This window comes from Molothrus aeneus, chromosome 8, assembly GCF_037042795.1.
Source record: "Molothrus aeneus isolate 106 chromosome 8, BPBGC_Maene_1.0, whole genome shotgun sequence".
In the NCBI taxonomy this organism is placed as follows: Eukaryota; Metazoa; Chordata; class Aves; order Passeriformes; family Icteridae; genus Molothrus; species Molothrus aeneus.
In genome coordinates this window covers 24,297,790-24,322,676 of record NC_089653.1, presented here as the reverse complement: position 1 = coordinate 24,322,676, position 24,887 = coordinate 24,297,790, and the positions used below count along the sequence as shown (strand labels likewise).

Sequence of the window (24,887 nt, the reverse complement as noted above, 5' to 3'; positions counted from 1 at the left end):
CTTGCCATCCTTTCCCTCTTCAGCCTTCTCATGGCCAGGAAGCAGCACTGTGACCACAGAGGTCACAGCACTGCTCGAGGTCACACCCTCTCACAGTGAGGGTGGCACCTTCAGGATCTCAGCCAAAACATTGTCCTGATTTGGTGTCCCTTCCCCTGGCCTGTCCCTGTCTGTGGGTCACTTGTGCTCAAGGGCAAACTTGGTCTTCTCATTCCTTCAGGTGACCCTGGGCCGATGGGCCCACCAGGACGACACGGGCACAGGGGACCAAAAGGAGAGAAGGGAGAGAAAGGTAGGAACACCTGCCATTCCCAGGAGAGCAGGGTTGACTGTCACAAGTGGCACCAGCCCATCCCTGGGAATAGCTGGGAAACACAGCCTCAGTTTTTTGGTTTGGATCTTTTGTCTTTTTACATGGTCTTTTCCACTAACCCTCCTTTTGATTTTTCTGGTCCCCAGGTGAACAACTGTATGTTGGCAGAAGAAAAAGAAGAGCTGTTGGTGTTTAAGGAAAGAGGTAGCTCAGTTATGCACAGGGCAGCATTCCCAGCAGCCTGTAGAAAATTAGCCTGAGTCTTCACTGCCTTAATGCTAAAACATCCTCACTGCTCAGCTGACCCCTTAGAGTTGATAGTTCAGATCTGAACGTCTCTTGTGTGTGTCCAGCATGGCCCTAGTGTGGGTGTTTGCTCCTTGTTACTGATGTTTGGCTTTGTGCCCCTGAGCTCCCAGGCTGATGGCCTTGGGCTGACAAGGGCTTCCTGTCTCACCTAATCCAGGCTTCTTGTACTACTCCCAGGTATGTAAAAACCTGGGTTTTTTAACGAGTAGCCAACTATGCAGAAAAAAGAAAACAATCCTGTTGCAGTGTGATGTAATAGCAACACAATCCCATCCCCACCCAATGCATGGTTTGTCAGGGATCAGATGCAGCCCACAAGGCCCTGTGAAAAACCCTGGCCTTGTACTGCCCTGGGATTCCCTCTCCACAAGCTTTTCCAACCTCAAGTGGAGCCCATTTATAGCAGCACAGTGAGACAGGACACACACAGGGCCAAACCAAAGCACTTTTAAAAGTAATTTGTTCATCTTTTAAAAATATTTTTGTACTTTGTTTTTTTTTAACTCTGGTAAAAAATAATCTTTAATGTAAACAGCCCAATTAAAGTGTGTTTTTAACCCCACCCCTGAACTATTGAGGACGGCTGTTCTGTGCCTGAAGGTGGTTGTGGGGCAGGGTGAGGCACCTGAGATGGGTCTGAAGTACAATGGTAAATACAATGGCACAACAGTAAATACTTTTATACTGTTATTTTAAACATTGTAAATCATCCCCTTCACTCAAATGCTTGTACAAATCACTTGTATTTCATGCAAGTTTTCCAACAACAAAATTGAGACGATTTCAGCAAACTGTGATTTTATTGTATTTACAGCAGAATTATTACAATATTCTACAGAAAGCCATGAAATCAAATTACTTTGAAAAACAAGACAAAAAAAACCTCCCAAAACTGTTGTATGGCTGCTACTGCAAGTTCACTTCCACAAGCTGTACAGAGACCCTTATCCAATTATTCATCCATCTCATGATTTTTGGTTGCTTTCTGTAAGGCAAAAATAGCTTGGTTTGCAGTTAACACAAAACATTCAACAAACTGCTGGGAGAACACGAGGGAGGCTGGCGGTGCCTCAGGCGCGTGTTTTGTCACAGGATGCTCCTGCTCTGCTTGGCTTCCTGACAGAAAATGGGGTGACAGTACAACACTCCATGTCCCTTCCTCGTTTCTGTTCTTTCCACCATTTTAGGACTGATTCTCATTACCAAAGAAGCTTTACCACCTAATTTTAAGTGTGGAAGGCTTTGTTAAATCAGGGTAACCCTGGACTCAGCCACTCCCTTCTGCTTTCAGTACAGGAAAAGCACATGAGCCCTTTCTCATGGCTTGGGTATGAGCATGCTTTTTGCTTAAGGGGTTTTCCTCTGGCACCACTGACTGCCCAGACAGCGTGCAAAGGAGCTACAAAAAACAAAGCATGACGACTGAGCTGGAGAAAAGAGATGTAGAACAAGTAAAAGTTCTGTAAAAGAACCACTGTAATTTCCTTTGTCTTCTCCTTCCCTTTATCTGTTCTCATCTTTTACAAGATGAGAAATGGTGGGGCATCCTGGCCTTGGCTTGCCTGTGAACAAGGTTAATTCTCTTTAAAAGGTTAATTCTCTTTAATCTTACTTAAACTGCTGTGAAGATGTCAGAAGTAGCCTGGGAATGTGAAATTTGCATGGACACATCAACACAAGGAAGTTTCAGAGATCCAGAAGTACAGATTTTGATGTAAAATGATGATCAGTGTAAATGCTAACATCGAACTTATCGACACAGTGATGGCCCTAAACACTCCCCCCCTGTCCTTTCCTCCAACAATGAGAGTCACTGTCCTCAAACTTGCCCCTCTTCCCCACAGCAGATGAACCAAGCAGTAGATCAGTGGAAGCAACTAGCACCAAGCTTATTTGTACATTTCAGTTTTCAGCAATGATGTATTTCTGAGGTCCTGGGAGCTACAGCTGCACAACAGCTCTGAAAATCAGGCTACCTAAAAGTGGACTAAAGTGCCTGAATTTAAATTACCTATTTGAATCTTTCCTATACCAAAGCAAGCTTGAAATACTTGCAAGGCAGATAGTATTTCAATTGGAGAATCAGCTTAAACGTCCTATGTGATACTGCTGTCACAAAGACATGGTGTGACAAAAGCGATTTCATTGCTGCTTTGCTTAGCTCTTAGTTAAGGTGCTATGTTTCCAATTTTTAAGGATAATAATTCAGTAGAATAGAGATATCATAAAGTCCTTTGGGACAGAAGAATAATTTCTTTAACTGTATGATAGATCAGATATTGAGTACCTGTGAATGCAATTTTAAAAGAATATTAGCTCAAAAGATTACCTGGAAAAAAGGATGCAGCTCAAACTGAACATCAGTTTTTAATGTGATGTGAAAAATCACTCTGGGTGAGTGCTGATGGTCAGGACAGTGCAGTCCTGCCAGCAAGAATTTGAATTCAGATGCCAATTCAAATAAAGATTTTCCTTCAGAAGGTGTTTATGAATCAGGACCTACATAATCAATCATATGAATAACAACTTCAGTATCGTATCCTTACATGCTGTGTATAGTTCTCATGTACAGACCAGCGACAGCAGAAGGAAAATGTGCTTTATGAGGATCAGAGAGGATCAAATGCTGGAGTATTTCTTCTTCATAAAATAAGCAGGCAAGTTCCCCTGGAACTTCAGAAGATCAAGAGCTGCCACAGCCCATTTGCTGCTGGGTTGGTAACCCCTCCTCAGCCAGAATCTCCTAAAAACAGGTAGCAGGTGCACCTGAAGACCTTTAGCCCCGGATCTCCCTGGATGCCTTAAGCAGTGCAAAATGCACTTTCAGAGCTTGGGAAACACACAGTGGGAGGCTGAGGCCCTGCAGGCAGGTTTTCCATGGAGGATCAGTTGTAAACACAGGAGGACAACCCACACACAGCACTGCAATCCAGGGATTTATTGCCTTTTCTCGTTTTCCTGTGGACAGAATTTACAATGTAGTAAAACACAATGGTGAGCAAATAGTGATTTGTGATCAGCTTTGGAGGAACATGTGGGGACAATGAGATCTGCCAAACAGTAAGAATTTGGAAATAAGTACATTGTTTTGGCTGCAGAAAATACACTTTACCACCCCGGAGATAGAGCTGCTAACATTCATTAGGGAGGTGATGTGAGATAGTACCAAGATTGGATTTCACGTCTCAGGAGATGTCTTTTAGGACTATGTGAGACTAAATTAAATTTGAATTGAATTTTCTGACACTGATACAATATTGTAACACCTCTCACATTCTGCAACACTTAAACCCAGTTTTGTCAGTCTAGATGTGTAAGTACCCATGCTAGTTCTTGTTATCACTCAGTAAACATATTTTTGTGCTTGGTATCAATTCTCAGCCCAGTTCACAAGGCTGCAAGTGCTTCACAGGGCTTCCCACCTGGAGACCTGAGCAAGGCTTCCATCGCCACATCCGATCCCTCCCTTCATCCCAGAGCTCAGTTACAGTTATTTGTGCAATTTACAATGAGATCAGATTGCAGGGCCTGTGTGAAAAGGATCTTCAAATAAAAGATGTAAGAGATTCAGACAGAGGTAAACAGAATGCCAATACATATTAGCAATGTATCACTGAAACTACCAAAAACGTGAGGAGAAGATTATTAACATTTCCCTGTGAGGATTTAATGGGGATGAACGTAGACATAATCCAGAAGAGGAAATCTACCTGCCCTGCCTACACCCCCGGTAAAGCACTGAGCCTACTTCATATGAAATTGCAAACAAATTCTGTTAAATAGAGATGAAGATTATTTAATGTTATCTTAGTCAATTTATGAAGGTGGAGCTTAAAAAGCAAAAGGTCTTCAAAGACTTGTTTCTCCCTACTAAACAAACAATTCAAAAAACTTTGCATTTAGCAACAACATTCTAGAGATACGGTGCGTGAATTTACAACAGTACACAATACACATTTAAAATAATAAAATGCCAGAAATTAAGGCTAGCTATTAAAGTAATTATGCTATCAAAAAGTTACAAAATTTAAATTAAAACATGCATTTTCCAATTTTCTCTTTACTGTGCTGTAAATTGTCTTCATTGAGAAGATACTGCTTCAACATCCAAGGATTTCAGCATCCAAGGTTTCAACCAGAGCTGATTAAAGTCCTATGTTAATTTCTGAGTTCATTGCCATGCAGCAACACTGTTCCCATGAAATGAACGCCATGGAATGGGCACCAGTTGCATGGTCAAAGCAAGCAAACGAAACGGGTGCAGTTGATGCCCAAAGATATCAGAGAACATCGGGCCTCAAAAGACAGAAAGCAAATACTATTTTACAAATGGAGCTCCAACATACCCAAGTACAGCTTCTAACACTGTCTTGATATGACTCAACCTCCATCCACCAAAAGGAGTGCAGCAAAAGTGACCTAATACAGCTGTATTTCCCTACCCCGCTATAGGAGACACAGTTCAGATTTCCCACTACAGATCAGTCAGGCAAATAACTTATGGTACATCCAGGAACTCAAAAAATAAAACCTGCCTATGTTAGTAGGTGGCAACACAAAAGCAAAACACCCAGCTTCATAGAGGAGTTTGTCTGTATATTTAACTTAAATCTTTCCTTAAAATAAAATGACCAAAATAAAAAAAAAAATGAAACTAACACTTCTAGTGAAATCAGACTTTAGCCATGGTTATTTATAAATATGACCATCCACCTCCACTTCTGTGATGGAGTTCAAATGAACAGACTTTGGTAAGAACAGAACAATGGCTCTACCCATTCCAGGTACAGTTAGAGAAACCACGTGCATTTTGCACACCGCTTTCTAAAAAAATACATTCTACAGTTTTTCAATTTGTAGAACTAACCACCTGTATGTAATAGCTAAAGAAAATAATAAACTGTGCATTTTAAAGTTAGCATTTCTTTCACCTTTACATATTTTAGTGCAAAATATTTTAGGGTGAGGATTTACAACAAAAATGGCAGTAGCAGCAAGAAATCTTGTTTTGTACAGTAACAGCAACGCTAAGGAGTTTTGTGTTTTTAAATGACAAAACAGTATCCTGTTGCCAGGATCAGCATATCTAAGTGTTTCAGGCACTGTATTAATTAAACTAGCACCCCATTTCATTATGGAACTAATGGACAAAACATGTCATGAAGATCAGCTCAGTTTAATTTATGCCAGAGGTTTCTTTTGAAAGAAGTTGCAAAGGCTTTTGCCAATTGTGTTTAAACATAAGGGTTTGTGTTTCTGATTGCTGGCATGTTCTTAGTAATTAGTTTCAGTCCTTGCCATGAAGACACTGCTCACATTAGAAAAATTTTCAGCCTCTCATGGCAGTTTCAATTGTGGAATTCTCTCATGGAGAAATCTGATGCTTAAAAGCACAGTAGCAGAACTAATATTACACCATTTAAATGTTCAGATGAGAAACCATTTTTTTATGATGAGAAAGAGCATAATTAATATTTCAGGCTTAAAGTCAAAACCATAGGTAATGTACTTTTAGAGACTGGGATAAAAAGCCCACTTAGTCTTGAAACATCTGAAGGACGTTACAATACCACTGTACACCAATACTTGGTTTGTTTCTTCTGTTCAGGGGAGTGAAGAAAGCGCTCCTGACACTGATTGTCTCCACTGAAAACAAGACACGCGAGGTCCCCGATGTTCATATGCCGCGGGTAAGTCGGGTTAGACCGTAAGGAGGGAGAATTCCAAACACCAAAAAACCTCCAGAAGTTCCCAGAGTTACGACCCAGTGGAGTGAAGACTGGGGATTGGGTAGAATTTGGAAATCCGGCTTTGTGTTGAAGGATTAAGGCATTCGGATTCTCCAGTCATTTTAAAGAAAACTTCCTGTTCCTGCAGTTTTCTGGCAAATTCTTCTTCCAGCATCTAAAACCAAAATCAGATTGTCACAGGATTAACAAGGCAAAGTACAAGAAACCCATTATTGTGGAGACATTTTGTCTGATCAATCTCTCTCTGAACTGTGTGAAAGTCTACTACATTCCCTTTTAAAATAAAATAATCCCACAAGACCAACCTCCACCACCAGCTATATGTCAGCTATATATCACTCAATTTTTGTAGTAACCTCCTGGCTTCTGAAATAAATTCCCAGCCTCAGATTTACCTCCAGCTAAGTTTCCCATGCAAACCTGCACACATGTGCTGCAGGTGGGAGCCCTGCAAAGAGGCTGGTAACACCCAGCCTGTTTTCGTGCACCTACCCTTTGCTCAGCTTATGTAATTTTTAAACATATCTTATTATAGAGTGAACTGCAACAGCTTTGTACAGCAGCTTGACTCTCCTCCTCTGCAATACTTTTGTACTGTCTGTATTTTCTAGATCAAACCCTTGATAATTGCCTGACTCATGAACTGCTCCCATTTACCTTTTTTCTTGGTCTCAATTTCTCTCTCCATTCCTTCAGTTCTTGACTGTGCTCTTCATCCAGCTCTTTTAGCTTCTGAGTCTCATGCTCAACCAGTAGATGGCATTTTTCATTCTTAAAACAAGATAATCCTTATGTAAAACTAATTCAGATTAGGCAACTCAACATTTGTACAGTGACATATGTTGTCCTAATTCTTTCTAATTAGCTTATTCCATGTAAATAGTGACGTGAATAATTACAAGATGAAAGTATGTTACAAGGCTGTGTTTTCAAAAGCTGATCTTTCCATCGGAGCCAATTGAGATAAGAAACACTTGTAAATCCAAATACACTGCTGAGCATCATTAAGGCAGCTGCTGAAAGTGTTACTCAAAACTGTGTTTCACTGCCTAATGATGCTTTTCAAGGTCATGCAGCATTTCTGCTTTGCTTTTTAAAGATAGTCTGTATAATTTATTAAAACCAATTACATTAAAAAGGAAGCTGTTTTTTGGAAATATTTCAACACTTGGTGCCAAGAGCTGAGACAAACAAATGGAGCTTAGAGAAGAGACAAAGGTGGTTGCAGAAGCAGCCTCAAAATTGCCCTATGATAAGGCTCAAATCACACTTCAGCCTCACATTTCTCTCAGTAAGGTACCCGGGCATCTGCCTCACTTTCAGAGGACTTTTGAGGCACGACAAGAAAAAAATCAATTATTTGGCTTCAAGTCTCTGCACTTTTTTAAGAGCAGTTGGCGATGGTTGCGTTTCTAGGGTTCCAGTCCCAAATGGGTCTGATGCAGAGTACAGAACCACAGCAACACAAACAACAAGCACTTGACTAGACCTGAGTGCAGCAAAGGGTTTTCCAGTTTTCCTTGTGAAGCTCAGAGCAGCCCTAATCTGCTGTATTTTACTGGAGCTGAAACTCTCACAAGGCTCCCACGGTACTTGGGGATTTACTGGGGCATATTAGTGGCACAGCCAGGGACTGTTTTTGCAGGATGTAAGAAAGTGAATAGAGTAGAATGAGCTTCATTGGTCCTTGCATGATTTCTCTAAGCAAAGGTTATCAGCAGGTGATCATTTAATGCTTTAAAACTGCCTTGTGCCCCTGAAACTGGGTAAAGCTGATTTAACAGAAAAGGAGATCTGGCCTCTGGTATACAGCAGAAACTTTTACAAAATGCATACCAAAAGAGACAAATCAGAGCTCCTTATCACAAGAAGAGAATTCCTTCTAAGTACCTTCCAGAAGCTCACACACAAATGGCAGCACTTGGTAAAAACCTCCTCATTCCTGTATTAATGAATGTATTCCTGTATTGCTGCAAACTTCTTGTGGGTAATGCCTGGTGCTGCCTACCTCTGTTCTGATTAATGAAACTCCAGCAAAATCAGGTTAGAAGGAAATGCTGCCTACAGAAAATAGCTCTGGGAACTTGACAGGGATTCCAGAAGTGTTCATCTGCTTCTGGTTCATGCTCTTCTCCATTTAAAATGATTCCTTATTAATTGATGGGAACATATGAATCTGGCAAAGCAGTGCACTGCAGGCCTTTGAAAACAAAGTTGAAAAAAACTATACAGTAAAAATTAAGGAAAGGTGTTTCTGCTTTGCCTGCATCTGGTATTAACTTAAGTCTTCTCACTGAATGGACATTTAATATCATCTATTTTTAACCTGTAACTGATGCAGTTCCCTGATGTTTGCTTCACACTGCAACTGAAGGTCCCGCATTTGGTTTTCGTGTTTCTGATGCTGGGCCAGTCTCTCATTCTTCTGCCTCTTTTCTTCTTGAACAGCAAACTAAAATTAAAAATAAGAGATTATTTATATTGTGCCTCTGAATAAAACAGTCTGCATGAGTCAAAGAACTGCATCTAATAGAATGAACACATACTGAGAACAATTCTACAAGATTTAAGCAGTAATTTTCTCTATTTTTTCTTTTTTAAATTCCTACAAAGGAAGTTCCTTACAGTTTTAATTCCATTTCTCTGTCTGCACTATGATTTTTCCTTAAAACGCAGCACACTTCACTTCCAGATTCCTGAAATTACCTCCTACTGAAGCTGTGACACAGCAGTCCAGCTGCAAGCATTGGTTTAGACTGGTGTTAAACAGCTACAGGAGACCATATTTTCCACATTTGTCATCCTTCCAGTGCTCACCACATGAAACCATGATTTGCAACTGTGGTGCATTAGAAAGCGAACCTCTCAACCTCTGCACAGCATTCCCTTTTAAAGAATGAGTGAATACCTACAGCTTTAGTTCAAAAGCTCAGAGAAAATCAAGCACCCTTAAAAATGTTTCACAGAATCACAGAACAGTTGAGGTTGGAAGGGACCTGCAAAGATCAACCTCCCTACTCAAAGCAGGGTCACCAGGAGGAAGCTGTGTAGGACTGTGTCCTGTTTTCTGAGCATTTCTACAAGCTCTCTGGACAACCTGCTCCAGCGTTTGACCATCTTCCAACTACAAAAATGTTTTCTCATGTTGAAGTTGGATTTTCTTTATTTCAGTTGTGACTGCTGCCTCTCACCCTGTCACTGGGCACCACTGGGAAAAGTCTGGCTCCACCTTCTTTGCTCCTTCTGTTGGGTACTTATACTCATGGATAAGACCCTGCTGAGCCTATGCTCCTCCAGGCTGCAGCATCCCAGGTACCCCAGGTGGCTCCTTGTGTAACAAGACACTTGAGTCTCTCAGCCATCTTCAAGGCCCTTTGTACAACTCACTCCAATAAATCTGTGTCTGACTCTACTGGGAAGCCCAGGCTGGACCCAGCAGAGGCTCACCAGAGCAGCAGGGAAGGATGATTTCCTCTGACCCCATCCAGTGCATCAGCCAAGTTTGGTACCATCTGAGAACTCATGAGAGTGCACTCTATTTCATCCTCACATTTATATCACATTCAGCATTTACACTATTAAAACTATTAAATATTAATTTATTAATTACCTGTTTAATTTTTTCACGATCTTGGTCAGGAGAGGCAAATGAATTGATTCTTAAACTTTTCTTAAACATGGCCATCCGAGTCTTTGCTTCACTTCGCTGGATTTTAGGCAGTCTGGCTCTTTCCTGAGTTTGCTTGTTCTTTAACTCCTCTATAAGGCGTTGATTATACCTCTGCATTTGTTCTGTTTCCTGAAACGTTACCCATGTGGAAATATTACACAGTAGCTGTGATGTTATACAGTGTGCATCTCTTTTCATTAATAAGTCTCTTCTGTGACTCAGTGCCTCTCAGCAGAAACCATTCCCAGCCCCAGGAGTAACAGTGGGGAGGAGGGGCTTCTTGCAGAGAGCTCTGGATCTTGCCCAAACCAAAGAAAATTCTCTAATAAATGTAAATACGCATATATTTTACCAATGCTTACTCAGCTCCTGTACTGCCTTTTACAAAGCCTGTTATTCAAAAGGAGAAACTGCATTTTATGTAACTGAACTTCTGGGCTACTGCTGTGGAGGGGCAGTTTGCTTAAAAAAGCTGGGGAAAGCAACAGCCCACATGGGATAAACCAGAGTGGACAGAACAAGCCTTCAGTGGAGGCTGCTCATGCTCTGATCACCAAGAGATCCTCAAACAACTCCCTCTTGGTTTACAGATTCAGAAATTGCGCTATTTGCTTTTGTGTATTCTACAAAAACCAAAATGCCTTGTGGAAAATAAGGATTTAGCTATAAAGAGACAGTTGTCAGCTACTTGCCCAGAAGCTAATCCAGTTCATTCTGCTCATTCAATTCCAGGATTATTTACTTCTGAACAGATTTGTTTAAACACAAATCAAAATTGGTTTTGGTGGATAAGCAGAATTTGGTATTTTTTATAGTAAAAGATTGATGTTGTGGTTGGTTGGTGGTTTTTTTTTTAAAGAATCAAAGGGGAAAATACCATAATTTATACTTCTATATATTACTACGGTGAGTAAGATTTTTTAAATTTAAGCACATAATATCTTCAAAATACTTGTCTGGGTCTTGCCTGTGCAAACACCAGGAAAGATCCTAAGACTACTTAATAAAAAAAAGTTGATATTAAAATACACAAGAGAAAATGTCAAAGTCAACACTAACTTTTTCATGCCTCTTAAGCAACTGGTGCCTCTGCATGAAGTACTGATCTTTGAGCTGCTGCTTGAGGAGCTGGTGTTTCTCCTGTAGGTGCCGCTCCTCCAGCTCCCAGAATGCAGCTTCACGGGCTGGAAGAAAGAGAAAGGTTGGTTCAGGAATTGCAATCCCATCCCATACTTCCCAACCTCCTGGTCTAGTTCAGAAGTGGCCTCTAAGTGCATTTTAAAAACAATGCTCTTTCATAGCAAATGTTTTTGTAACAGTTCTAGATTAGACATGAAGGTTTTTTATTTCATAAAGTGAAGAAAGACCATTGTTTTACTAAACACCAGTGCCTGTTTCCAAGGGAGTGCTGGATACCTCTCATGAGCTGCTGTTTGTTGTTGAGGCAATCTCGTTCAATAGTGGCCAGTTCTGTCTTCTGCTGCTGAATTATTTTCTTCAGAGATGCATCCAGTTCTTGTTGTTGTTTCTGCACAAACTCCTGCTCCTGGTAAAAACCAATAGAAGTAAATTAAATTGGGTTCTTCTAACCACATTACATGTTAATGAAACTCCCAGTCCTCTCAGCATTAGTTATATATGAAAACAAATACATCTATGAAAGTTTGAGCTAGGGTGCTCAAACTTTGAGCTTTGGCTATCAAATTATCCATCTTTTGTACTTTCTGTGTACAGTGTAGGTAAGAGCATATTCATGTTTAAATAATACAGAAATAAGACCAAAGGTAACAATTTAGCCAGTCATCTGCAACTCATTCCATCTCTTGTCTCTCCTCACAACAAGTTGCAGGTTCAGAGCTAGCAAAGACAATACTCAATCTAATGTTGATCTCATTCTAAAAAGGGTTAATTATTCATGTAGGTAAGAAAATAAAGGTATGTATGGTTATTCTGCTTTGGGTGATTAGCTAAAGCCTATTTATTTACACAGTTGAGTTTCAGATCTGTGTGGTTTATCTTGGCCTTAGGGCAGGGCTGTTGAGGCTGGGAGTTCTGCAGGACCACTGTGCAGACACCCCATGGTTCTGCAGGGGCGTAACCTGCTCACACCTGAGCTGAGCTGGCTCCTCACAAAGGGATTTATCACCTGCATCTTCCCATTATCCAGGGGCATCACTGTTACATCCCATCATGAAAAGCAGACAGCATTGAGTCCCCCTCCCATGCCCCAAGACCTACTGCTGCCTTTCTTCTTTGCAACCATTAAAAACCACAGCTATGAGCATGCAAGCATGCACATACATACACACACACACACACACTCACACCTGCCTTAAAACAAGAAATTGAATCAGATGATTCTAGCATGATATCAAGGCCAAAAGAAAGGACAATGTCAGAGCCAAGGTGGGCTGCTCAAGTCCATAACAAATGGAATTAAATGTTCATTAAAAGTACTTTTTATTTTGACCAGAAAAATCCTGGTTTTCATCCTCACATAAAGTTATTCATAGATGAGGCTTTCATGTCTCTTACTGAGACAGGTAACATAAAACCAGAGGTGAATTAAGCTGACAGTAACAGACCTCAGGGTATAAAAAAAAATGGAAGGTGATGTCTGTAAATCAAGTCAGACACACCTAACTGAATTTATAGAGGGACAAAAAATCCTGGTTTTTCCCTTTATACCTGAAAAGGTTAAAAAGACTACTACAAGTTGAATATTCTGAGGGTGCAGACACATTAACACAGTGTTTAATCTGCTGGAAGATTTTTGATTTGGAGGGAGTGGGGGAAAACTGTTCTAGTGTAGAACATGGTCATGGTCAAAAAGTGATTATGCTTGAGCTTTACACATTTAATCATTTAAATATTGCGCTGCTTTCTACAGAGTAACTCTTATGAGATTTTATACCTGCTAGTGCTGTAAGATAAACTAGGCAATCTCAGGAAATACACTGGTCTTTCCACTTCTCACATCTACTCAAGTATCGCATAAAATAAACGTCACTGACTTTACTAAAGTATGTGTTGGGTGGTTTAAATGCAGACAGTGCAAGGCAGCCAACCTTTTTTAAAGTACCACTTGGTTATGCCCAGTATCTTAAAAGAAACTCAAACATCTTTAAAATACATGGTTTCACTGCACACACAGAATACAAGTCACACAATGTTTCTCACATGTGCTGAACAAGTATCATGTTGCATGTGTGAACCCTCAGTGTCTTGCTCAGACTGAGTAACTACTGTCTTTTGGAACTTTTGACAATGGATAGTGCACAATTACCTAAATTGGTGCTAACCAGTTTGGAGACAGCAGTGACATTGATCAGCACGTATGAGCAGAAAGAGAAGAGAAAACACACATCTGGAAAATTAGGAAGATAAACTTGCACTGTGTTGCATTTTAAGACTTACATCCTGCATTTGTGCGTTGAAAAGCGTACATGAAGACAACTGAAAAGACTGAATCATAACCTGAGCAACACCCTGTGGGACACAATGTAATTCTGTGTCATAATATAGTGATACGTATTTCTATTCTTAAAAAAGGGAAGAAATGAGATCTGCTGTATGTTAGTAAGAAACATTTGAAATGTCAAGGCTAATCACACAAGTAGATGCTGATAGAAGTTCTAGATATTCTAAAACTAAGCAGCTGCACCTTGTTTAACACTTGTCATTCCAAGTAAGGATATTTCACACTTAAAATCTTCTTTCACCTCTCTTCAACAAATTGAAAGCAGCAAAGGAAATTAACCATGTCTCTGCAAACACTGTGAAAAATTAGATTTTTGTTTCCTTAAAAAGTTTAAAGACAGATATCTTTGGTATGGGGAAAGTGCTGCAACTCAATCACCTTTTATCCTGGGAAATCCCCTCTTAAATTAAACACATAATGGAATAAAGTTGCTATTATTTTCTACTAGGTCACTCACATAAACATTTAATCTTTAGGTTACTCAATCCATACCTGCTCTGCTATGGTTCAAATTCACTCTGTACAAGCTGTAGCCATCGCAAAGACAGTATTTTTCTGAAATACTAGCCCTCTTTCTAGCTGGGTCATAGAAAAGCGGCAAGTCTGAAGGCATGAAATCACAGATGATGTTTTGTAAAGTTTCTATACACCTACACTTTGACATTTAAATAACATTTTACCTAATCTGTTCTGCTCCTATAAACAAGATGTCTCATGCTTACACATTAGGTATATTTTCCTCCTCTGCATTTGTGTAGTTCAAAACTTCCTCCTGACTTTAAAATGTGAAGGACCAATGGAGTACTTACCACTCGTAAAAGCACTGTAAATAAACGTGCTGTAGAAAAATACCATTCTTTATCAGTAGAGCACACAAAATCCTACACTTGACAGTACAAACCTGGCAACCGCTGCTCCTACATTTCTACCCAGTTAAGTCTAAGATGTGACATGGGAGTACTTGAAGAAAGAGAGCAGTTTGTAGGGTTAGTTTGAGTTAAGTTCCATATTCACTCAACAACAACAAGAGGTGAAATCATCAAGCTGTGTGAATACTGCTGCCTTTTGTATTTTAGTAGCTTGAAGCTGCCATTGTTACCTGAGCATGCTGGCTTTGTGCAAGCTCCTCTTTCTTGCGTTTCATGAGCTCTTTTCTCAGCTCTTTTGGTGCTTTCTCCACTTCACATAAAACCTACAGTGTATATAAGCATGCAGAAGGTGGCGAAAAGAACACTTTGTCTCCACAGCAAGCACTACTGTGAACATAGGGACATGCAGGTCAAGCACTAGAGGTAGTGGGAAGCATGCATTGCTTCAGTGGCAGGGATGTTAGTTTAGTGAAAGAGCTTAATGAACAGAGAAAGAACAATAGGTGCTTTATGCATGCCAGCAGTGCAGAGAGGAGGGATGTGCCAGCGCTTTTTGCATGCAAATGCTGCCCAGTGCCCTCAGAAACGGCAGTGCCTCGCTTGTGCTTCCATGCAGCTGCCAGAAGAGTCAATAGTTAAGAAAACCACCACCTGCAAAAGTGGTATTTTCTTGAATCACTATGGCAAAAGGACTACAGAGTATGTTACATCACATAAAGCTGTAAAAAATGGTTGGAAGCTTAAAATAACTTCCATTGAAATGCAGTTATTTCTACCACTGTCTCTAACCTGAATTTACAAGATGCCATTATTAGTGTCTCTGACCATAAATGACATCTACACAGCTTATGTCTTCAAAATAATCATACAAGCAAACAAAACATTATTTGGTTGTGTTTGGCTCTGAAGAATTTAAAGCGAAACCCACCAATAAATAAGAGTGTTTTCAAGAAAGTTTTTGTGACACGTATGCTGGGGTGGAACGTGTTTCAGTACACAGTGAATTAGACAAGATTAGCAGAAAGATTCTAAATATAACCTGGCTAAATCACTAAATCAAGTGACTATTAATCTGTTAATTTGCTGATGAGTTTTGTTTTCCAGAATTACAAAAATGTAGCATTGTACACTCCAATATAACAGGGATAGTTTTAGAGCAGCAGCTGCATTTTCCTTCAAACTGTACATTGCCTTTTTAAGCTTTAAACACAAAAGTATGCACCCAGAGACAAATGCCTGTTTGTTTAATAGTGGAAGCATCATCAGAAAACAGAGTCCAAATCACCACATGCTATTCCTATGTCCATGAAAGAACTGCTTTTAGCTCAGAGCAATATGTAAAATTCTCCGAATTTCCCACATAGAACCCAATCACCAGTGAACAGAGAGAGACTCAAAATGCAAGAGGTACCGCAAAAGAAGAAAAATTGTTATTTACATATGGGCATACAGTTCAAACTAAATACAACTTATATTTCAATGCACATTTGTGCTACAGGATCATTCTATGCAAAAGCACTGACAGTTAGTTCAGCTTTCTAAAGAAATGTCTGAGTCTAGTAACTATCGGAGCAAACGCTAGAGCCATTTATATAAAAAGGGGCACTACGCAATTGAACCAAAAATGAAATAAAACAGCTTTTAAGATGCAAAATCCATATGGAAACATATCACCTTTTCATAATCCAATGCAAGTAAATTAATTGCACCAGTTGTCAGTGTCAGTCTTTTTGCCTTAACTGTATGACATTTATGAAATTAACTGTAAAAGATTTTAGGTTATCCTTCTTCTCTCTAGACTTCTCTCTCCTGGCTTTCCTTTTTGAGTTAACAAACCAAATTCATGTTATTGCTGTCACTTCATCTAAAGAAATTCTAAATATTACAGCACACATTCAATAAAAAAATCTAACAAAAAACCAAAAACAAAACAAAACTGAAATTACTATCTTTGAAATTCTAATTTGTTAAGTATTTACTAAGTATCTATAGCTGGGATTTTTTCATAATCTTTATGAAAATACTTTTTCTTGATTTAGTATTTGAGAGGAAATATTTTATTAAATATTCTGTGAAAAACAGAATCTTTTAACTTGATGATGTTTTCTAGATTAAATCAATACCTCAAGCTTCCTGTCAGCTGTTTGTATTTCACTTTAGGCAGTTAAACAAGAGACACAATTCTGACTGGTAGTGACACTTCCAAAACTCAGTATAGCACAGGTTTGACAAGGCTTCTGGGAGACCTAATCTCAACTGTTTGCTATGCTTATACTCCTTATTTTCTATATTAGCATCGTCTCTTACCTCTTTTTTTTTGTTTTTCAGCACATTCTGGAATTTGGACAACTCCTTCTCCTGCTCAGCCTTGATGCGCTTTGCTTCATCCCGTAAGCGATTTGTGTGCTCCTGCTCCAGGCGCTCGATCGTCTGCTTCTGCTGCTTTTCCAGGTTCTCTATCTCCTGATCATACTGTCGCTTTTTACTCTGTAAAAATTATTTGGTACCTTTTTTGAGAAAGCTAAGTCCTGTTAAATGAAGTGCTGTAACAAGGAATGGCCATGATGGATTGTTGTGGCAGCAAGCCCCCACACAAGCTGGGCACCCCACAATGGCAAATATTGCCTTTAATTAAGAAAAAAGGCTAAGCTAGAGCCATCATGGCAGGAAACACCTGATTGCTCTTAGCACTATTCTGCCTCCTCCATCAAGATGTCATATTTTAAGAGCACCAAAATGCAGAAACTCACTGTCATTTCCTGTTCAAAACGCCTGAACATCTGCTCTCGCTGCTGCAGAAGCTTATTGCTGAGCTGCTGTTGGGCTCTCTGCTCCTCTTTCTGAAGAAGTCTCAGCTCTCTGAGCTCTTGACGTCTAATAAGGACAAAGAACACTTAATACTGATGGGAAAACAAAAAGAAATGCAAAATGACAAGAGATGAAAAGAACCATTAACAACTCAGGCCCAGTAAAACTATTTTGAACTGATTGTCTTAATAAGAAACACTTTATATTCACTTCTACAAAAAAAAAAAAGAAGTAAATTATCCCCAAATATGAGTGAAATAAGATCATTAACCCCCTTGTTTTATTAAAAAAAAAATCAGCTGCTAACCTCTTGAAAATTTTACTTTTAGAAACACTTACCGTAGAAATCGCATTTCTTCACTTTTTGAATCATTTTCAGTAACTATTTTTGATGTGGTTACACTCACTTCTACTCCATCAACAACAAACTTCCGAGTTTTCTTTAACGTTTTCTTCTGCCTTCTAGTTTCCTAAATTAAGCATTGGTAAGTTGTTATGTATTTATTTAGGTTATATTCTTTTTTCCCTTTTTTTCTTAATACTGAATTATATCAAATACTTCTGGAAATGTCTTCTATACAGTAATCAAGAGCCCTTCTCACCAGGTGCCTCACTAATCAAGTGAGAATTTGAAAAATTCCAATAAACTGAAACTTTCTAGTAAGGGAAGGAAAACTGGAATTATTAATTATCCTAAGTACCAGAAGAAAAAAAAATAAGCCAGAAACTCTGAAGAGAACTGATGAAGTTTTATTTTCAAGAGCTGAGACAGCTACATTTACTGTTTGCTTTTGATCATGATTTCCCCAGCCACCAACAGGTATTTAATTCTTAAAACAAGTTCTGAAACTGGATAACAATTTACTCACCTACTTCCTCCTGCTTTGGACATAAACAAGTGAATTTATTTTTTTATTGATTTATATTAGCCAAAATCATATCATGATCTTGCTGACAACTAGAGAAGTGTCAGTTGTCAGAGCTGCTGTTGTTTCATTGCAAGAAGAGAGGGAGGGACCCCAGCTGAACCTGCACCATCTCAATTGTGTCAGGGCAACTGCAAACACCCTTGTGTTTAGCACAGCTATGCCAATCTATGATTCTTTTGTTTGGTTGTCTTTCTACGTTTGTTTTTCCCCCACCCAAGCCCATGTTACAAAGTTACTACCCCAATATGGCTATATTCATTTTAATACAAAGACTACAAATAAAGTTCATAATCTGGAATTTGCTTCCTCCGAGTACACTCATGCATAGTGACATAACTGCATGGACACAGTACAGGCACAGGAGAACACTGACTGGAATAAAAAAATCCAGCAGAATGTCTGCCTTGGGTGTCCCAAACAGAGAGACAGAATATGGGAGCAGCAGGAATTCAGTATAAGATTAGATACTCAAGAGATTTTCCCATTGAACAAGAATTCTGTGCATTTAGCTGGTCTTCTTGAGTATCAGCTCTGCCCTACAGCCATTCACAAATCTTCATGTGTAGTATTATTACACTTCCTTTTATGGGTTATACTATTACACAATACAGCAAGAAACTAATTAGCATAACTGCACATAATCCAGACATTGTTGTATGGTGCAATTTAAAATACTTTGGTTTCTACAAAGCTTTGTATATATGTGCCATACTGGTTTCTCCCTCAATATTTTTCTTTGTAGCAAAGGTAACACTTGGAGATAATTTCAGGGTTACACTCACATGAGATTTTATATTTAAAAAATATGTCCTTGCACTTACCTGTAAAGATATTGATCCTGTCTCTTTGTTTTTACTAAGGAAACTAGAAATGGACAAGTTCAAATCAATGCTGCTGTTATCAGCTGTAGAACCAGTGCCTGAATCTGCATCATTTTCCTTCAAATTCTCCGATTCCAGTTGCTGTAAAGTCTCAGTATTGCTTTGATTATCTGTTTTGACCTTCTCATTTTCTTCAGTGCTAATACTAATACTGGGGACTGGAGTGACTTCAGAGTCCTCAGCTTGTTCACTGACAGTGTCTTCAAGCTTATTCTTGATGATTTCATCTGAGGTAACTGCTGGATGTTCTTTGTCTACCTGGATGTTGGTTTCCTGTATATTCTCAGGTCCACGCTCTCCTGAATTTTGGTCCATACCAGTCAGTTTATCCACCAGTTTATCAGGAATATCCTCAGGTTTAGTCTGTAATGCCTTCTGGTCTACGATATCTTTTCCAGAGTCTTTGATCTGTGTTTCCTCTGTGCTGTTTATATTACTGATACCCTCATTTTCACTTTCTGCCAGTTTCTTGTCTACTTCAACCACTGTATCTTGGTTTTCTGATAGAGTTTCTTCAGAGCTGATTATCTCATGGACCTGCTTAGCCTGACTTTCCACTGGCTTATCCTCCAGCTCAGGTATTTTATCCCCATCACTGATGGGTGTTTCAGCAATAGCACCTATCTCCTTAATGTTGTCAATTCCATGCTTTCTTAGATCCTTTTCTTCATCAGACACTTTAACTGTAGCATTAGGCAGAGCTTCTGTAGTGGTATCTATTACTGCCTCTTTCTGAGCTTCATCTTTATCTTCCTTTTGCTCTGTATCTCTATTTTCTGCAGGGACCTTTTCTTCCTCACCATCCAAGAGATCCATTCCCTTCTCTTCTTTTTCACCAGTTTCCTTAGAAATGCCTTCTTCAGTTTCTATCCTATCTTCAGTTACAGGTACTACTTTCAGTTTGTCATCTTCTATCTGTTCATCTGCCATGGAATCTTCTTTCTCTATTATTAAGTTAGGTTCATTCTTTATTTCCACATCAAGTTCTTTACCTCCTTTCTGGGGTTCTGTATCCTCATGCATTTTTTCCAGGCTTTCTGTATTCTTGTCTGCTGGCACCATTTTGCCTTGCTCATCTTCGCCAGTTGGCAAAGAACCATTCTGCACTTTCACATCGCTAATGGGAGTATCGTGTATGTTATCAGCTGTTCTCCTAAATTTAATGTCCTCAGATTCATCTCCAGTTGTTTTGTCCTCAATGGCATTACTTTCTGTTTTCTCAGAGAGAGATTCCAGGACAGAAGCATTCTGTGAAAGTTTATCCTCTTCAGAGCTGGCAATACTAAGATCAGAGGATGCACGTTTCTCTGCAGGTAACTGCTAAAAAATTAAAGCAAGAAAAGTATTCAGTCATTTTGTAACTTAATCAAAGCACAGTTTTATGGGAGAATATGTGAACAGAGATCAATACTGTATTCACGTGCAGTTATATGAGTTAGAAAACATCAGAGTCCTTCCCTTGGACTATCACAGAACAAGTGCATGAACTGCAGACAGGCTCTGAACAGAAAGTTTCACTGTGATCAAGGGAAAGGGATCATGGTCATCAGCTACTCTTCAATGGTCTTTTTCTTTTCATATTCCTTTTTTTAATCAGTTCAGCTCCTCAACAGTCTCAGCTACAGCTGGATTTGAAAGACTTTGCTCTGTGCCAGCTGGGCAATGAAGCAACTGTAGCTTTAGTTAGTGCAGCACTGATAAAATGCAGTATTAAGTTCTTCTTCTGCTTTACTTTGTGTTCTTGGCTAAAAATGCCTGAAAACTTTTCATCTGGTTTTAATCATGTTGAAACCCCATTAAAATGGTGAAAACCTCCAGCAGATCTGATTAAGTGGCAGTACAGAACTAGAACAGAAACAGTTACCTCACTCTAGAAACTGCCACTGCCAGAATATGAATAAATGTTATCAGATTCCATAGAGACATACAAAAGAATATAGTAATAAAGCATCATTTTAACCACAATTGCCCTTTCACTCTTCAAAGTGATTGTGATATCTGTCTGTCTGTATCTACTGCTAGAACCCTGTAATTTGCAGATCAGGCCTTTGATTTGCCATAGGGAACATCCTAGGCTAGCTGTTGCAGCAAGCACAGGTTAGATTGTACATTTCCTACCTTAAGGATTTCCCAAGCATACAGAAAACAATTCCTTTTAAGTCAAAATTGCATTTAAAATATTTCTTTGTGTAATTGTTCAAGAAGTTTAGTGTTGATCTCCCAGGAGTGTTTAAAACTACTCCAAGGAAATAACGTGAAGGGCTCTACCTCACACATTGCTGCAATGCTGCTTGTGAGATACTTGACAGAGTCCCAGGGTGGACTTCACTCCAGCCCTCCTGGATGGATGGCTCAGCAGCTCATCCAGGGGAGGGAGGGGAGCTGCTGGGGATCACGTTTGGAGCCCGTGGGGTGGACTGGGAGGGCAGTAAGAAGGCCAGGGGCCATGAGGAACGTGCAGATGGGTGAGGGGGGAATGGAGGCGCCTGCTCGAGCTCTTGGCTCCTGCAGCAGTGCAGGACAGCAGCTCTGGGAGGCACAGGGAGCAGACACAGCCTGGGCACTCTGCTACCTGCACCCCTCCCTGGACATGACAGTTTTCCCTCTGAGCAACCACACTCACGCTCTAAGATTCTTAAAGCATCTTTAGAACTACATTCATTATAAAATATGTGGGTTTTTCCTTATCTTTGATAGCCACACTGTAAAATCACAAACTTAGTTTACAGCATAATAGTCAAATACTCTTCCTAATCTTTTAAACACTTTATGGAATACAAACACACATTTCCCCATTCACCCAGTCATTATGACTTAAAAACATTTACATAAAAATCAGGATCCCATTTTTAAAATAGCACATATACATGTAAAAAATTAAAGATGTTAGTCTTTATTAGCTATTATTTATTAGTAGTTTTTAAGGAGTTCAAGCATGCTACTTTTTAAATGGGTGGCTACCTATTTTGTAATAAGTTTAGAGTATGATTAAGATGTTATTCCTAAAATATTTGATGTCAAAGTTGGGCTAATACAATTGAAACTGAATTCTCCATGAGAAATTTGCCACAGCATATTAAAAAAAGTAAATTTTGAACTGACCAGAGAATTTTCTGTTTCTTCTTCTTCATCCTCATCTTTACCATCTTCAACTTCTTCTGTAACTTCTGCCTTAGCTTCTGCAATCAATTCTCTTATTGGTTTATTTGAAGTAACAGTAACAAATGGATGCTTGTGAAAGCAAAAAAATAAGCACAATATTAGGTGGTGGCTTCATAGTATACACTGGGAAAATCATAATCTGAAAAAAATATAACTTCAAAGAAGTGTTACTTTGGTTGCCTCACATTTGAAGATTCACAATTAACAAAACTATTCCAATGTGTTTTTTCAGCAGAAGTCTTAAAATCAAAACATTTGTGTTCAAATATACAAAATAAGTAGTCTAACAAACTTGCTAAAAATACAAATGATTAATTTATACTGACCTTTTTCACAATCCAAAGAATAGAAGTAGAAAGATTTCTAAAAAGGTTATTTTTCTTGGAATTAGGTTTCATTTCCGTTCCACAGTTAAATTACTTCTTGACAAGCTTTATCTAGAAAATATACTTTCTAGGAAAAAAATGTGCTTTGCCTTTACAATGCCTTCCTAATATGAACTAGAATTCTACCTTTTTCTTTAGGAACAAGCAGGTACCTGTTCCTCTCCTACCGTCTGAATCTTCTTTCTCTGCTTGGCCCTGCTACTTAAATCTATTCAGCATATGCCAGATGGATTGTGGATAAAGCAAATGGGTGCTGACGTTAAACACAATCAAATGTACCTGGTCACATCTATTCCTGTTCAGCTCTTCTGCACTGACAGCATTACAGAGGAGGGCTGAGCACTAAAGCTTTTAAACACCTGTCAGCAACTGGCCACAGACCTAAACAACTCCTTTGTCTATTGTAAGCATCAAAGTATAGTTACTTACACAAAGTAATTGGTTATATTATAGCAAAATATGTTCAACTAATAACCTGATCTGTGCTTAGTATCATCTGATCAAATTTCACCAAATAAGGATCAATTTAAAAAAGAGATTGTGGACAAATACCTTATTTGAAAATATTTAAGTAGTTACCATAATACCGCTCTGCTTTAACAAAAATACCAAATATGCTTGCCTTTAAACATCATTTCTGAACAATTAACTCTTCCTACCTGTAGAAGTTGACTTGCACTCCACCTTGCATCTACATTCTTTTCCAAACATTTCTTCAGAAAATCTTTAAAATCTGATGACCTATGCAACAAACAAAGAGGCAGTGGTTGTTCTTCTGTCTTAACATCTGACTAGCATATAAACTGAAATATTCTTTAGGTTCACATGAATCTACACTGCAACTCCAAGTCCTGCTATTGACTCAGGAAAACACAAAGGAAATACAGGAATGCCAAGACCAAAACAGCACAAAGACAACCTTTAAAAGGTTTGTCCATTATCAGAAGAATTTACTTTTTGCTCTGGACTATTAATACACTTAATCTGCTATATCAGATGTAACTGAATCATGGGAAGATATTAAATTGACCAAATAGATAATGGCTTTTAAAAACACTTTCTTAGTATAAAAATGCTTTAGTTTGCTTTCACCGTTAGATGGCCTTCAGATCTGTTACTATATTTGTAAAAAAGCTATTTAACATATATTTTAAAGCAAAGCCTGTAAAATACTTGTGTATAAAAGCTTCTATACAGAACTATGACCAAAAAAAAGTTCAAATTGTGTCAAAAGACACATATATGTATACACCCATGTACAAACATATATTGGGATTGTATGGGTGTGCCTTAATGCATAAAGCTACACCACGAACTTCAACAGGGCTGTGCTCATCAAATTTAGCAAACAAATGACTTGGAGTGCCTTACACTGGGGTGGGAAAGCTAAAGTCAGTAAAACACAAACCATTTTGAAGGCTGTGCCAATGTTGGCGGGTCAGATTTTGCGATTTTCAGCAGCACTCGCATCGGATTCAGTTCATGGTGAGGTGGCTCTATTTGAGCCATTTCTATTAAAGTAATGCCAAGAGACCAGATATCAGCCTTGTAATCATATGGTCTGTCTTTAGAGGTCTCACACATTACTACTTCTGGAGCCATCCTGCAAAGAGAGCAACAAAGTTCCAGATGAGAAAATGCTTTTTGATGTGTTCTGAGAACAGTTCTAAACACAGATGTTCACTGAAGCATTGCTAGAAGCACATTCCACCATCAGTAGATTTACACAGTACCCATCAAGCTTGTAATATCAAATTAAAAGTAACATTAAGATACTAGTTAATACAAAAAAGTCAGCAAAAGAGTGCACTTACCAATATGGTGTGCCAATAAAGGAGTCTCTTCTTTGTATTGTTCTGGTGTTTTTAGCTGATACTCCAAAATCCGCTTAAAGCAAACCGTAAAACATTACTAATAGGGTGGTGGAAAGCATACTATATTTCTTTTTATTTACAATTGTCATTTAAAATGGTGTATATTCCAGAGCACACATTCAGTATTAAAAATTCAAAGTGAGGTAAAAATATTTGTGCTCTGATAGCTGAGTGACAAGGTTTTATAGCATTTATAATGAAAGACCTTAAATAAAACATATTCTACATTTCTTAAAAAAAACCCCAAACCATAAGGCTACTGTTGGGCTGTATGGGACAGAAGCAAAATATGTATTTACTACAGGAAAAAGTGCATTACATATTCCTTTAAGTAGAAATTAATTTCTTTAGCCTATGAAGTCTGTATTCATCAAACATGGCACCAACTGTCTCATTAATTCAACAAATCATTCAATTTTAAATTTCAGGACTCAAATTTTCACAAAGTTACATTT

General features: G+C 38.8%; 2 protein-coding genes across 3 annotated transcripts in view; one reads left to right on the top strand and one right to left on the bottom strand.

The window, feature by feature from the left end:
• The window catches only part of COL17A1 (collagen type XVII alpha 1 chain), a 33,270-nt gene extending 31,489 nt beyond the window's left edge, over positions 1-1,781 (top strand). Inside the window, exons 55-56 of the mRNA XM_066555178.1 lie at positions 221-292; positions 460-1,781. Coding sequence (XP_066411275.1) covers positions 221-292; positions 460-509 — 122 coding nt within the window. The 3' untranslated portion in view covers positions 510-1,781. The remainder of the gene's footprint in view (positions 1-220; positions 293-459) is intronic.
• SLK (STE20 like kinase) overlaps positions 1,404-24,887 on the bottom strand; it is a 49,246-nt gene continuing 25,762 nt past the window's right edge. The window contains exons 5-19 of one of the 2 annotated variants that reach the window (XM_066555179.1): positions 24,373-24,445; positions 23,967-24,161; positions 23,218-23,299; positions 22,113-22,241; positions 18,951-20,330; positions 17,540-17,670; positions 17,143-17,266; positions 16,700-16,879; positions 13,460-13,531; positions 11,459-11,588; positions 11,102-11,226; positions 9,983-10,171; positions 8,699-8,824; positions 7,030-7,143; positions 1,404-6,526 (exon numbers count right to left, since the gene is read on the bottom strand). In XM_066555179.1, coding sequence (XP_066411276.1) covers positions 6,380-6,526; positions 7,030-7,143; positions 8,699-8,824; positions 9,983-10,171; positions 11,102-11,226; positions 11,459-11,588; positions 13,460-13,531; positions 16,700-16,879; positions 17,143-17,266; positions 17,540-17,670; positions 18,951-20,330; positions 22,113-22,241; positions 23,218-23,299; positions 23,967-24,161; positions 24,373-24,445 — 3,197 coding nt within the window. In that variant the 3' untranslated portion in view covers positions 1,404-6,379. The remainder of the gene's footprint in view (positions 6,527-7,029; positions 7,144-8,698; positions 8,825-9,982; positions 10,172-11,101; positions 11,227-11,458; positions 11,589-13,459; positions 13,532-16,699; positions 16,880-17,142; positions 17,267-17,539; positions 17,671-18,950; positions 20,331-22,112; positions 22,242-23,217; positions 23,300-23,966; positions 24,162-24,372; positions 24,446-24,887) is intronic. The other variant, XM_066555180.1, reaches the window with a different exon arrangement.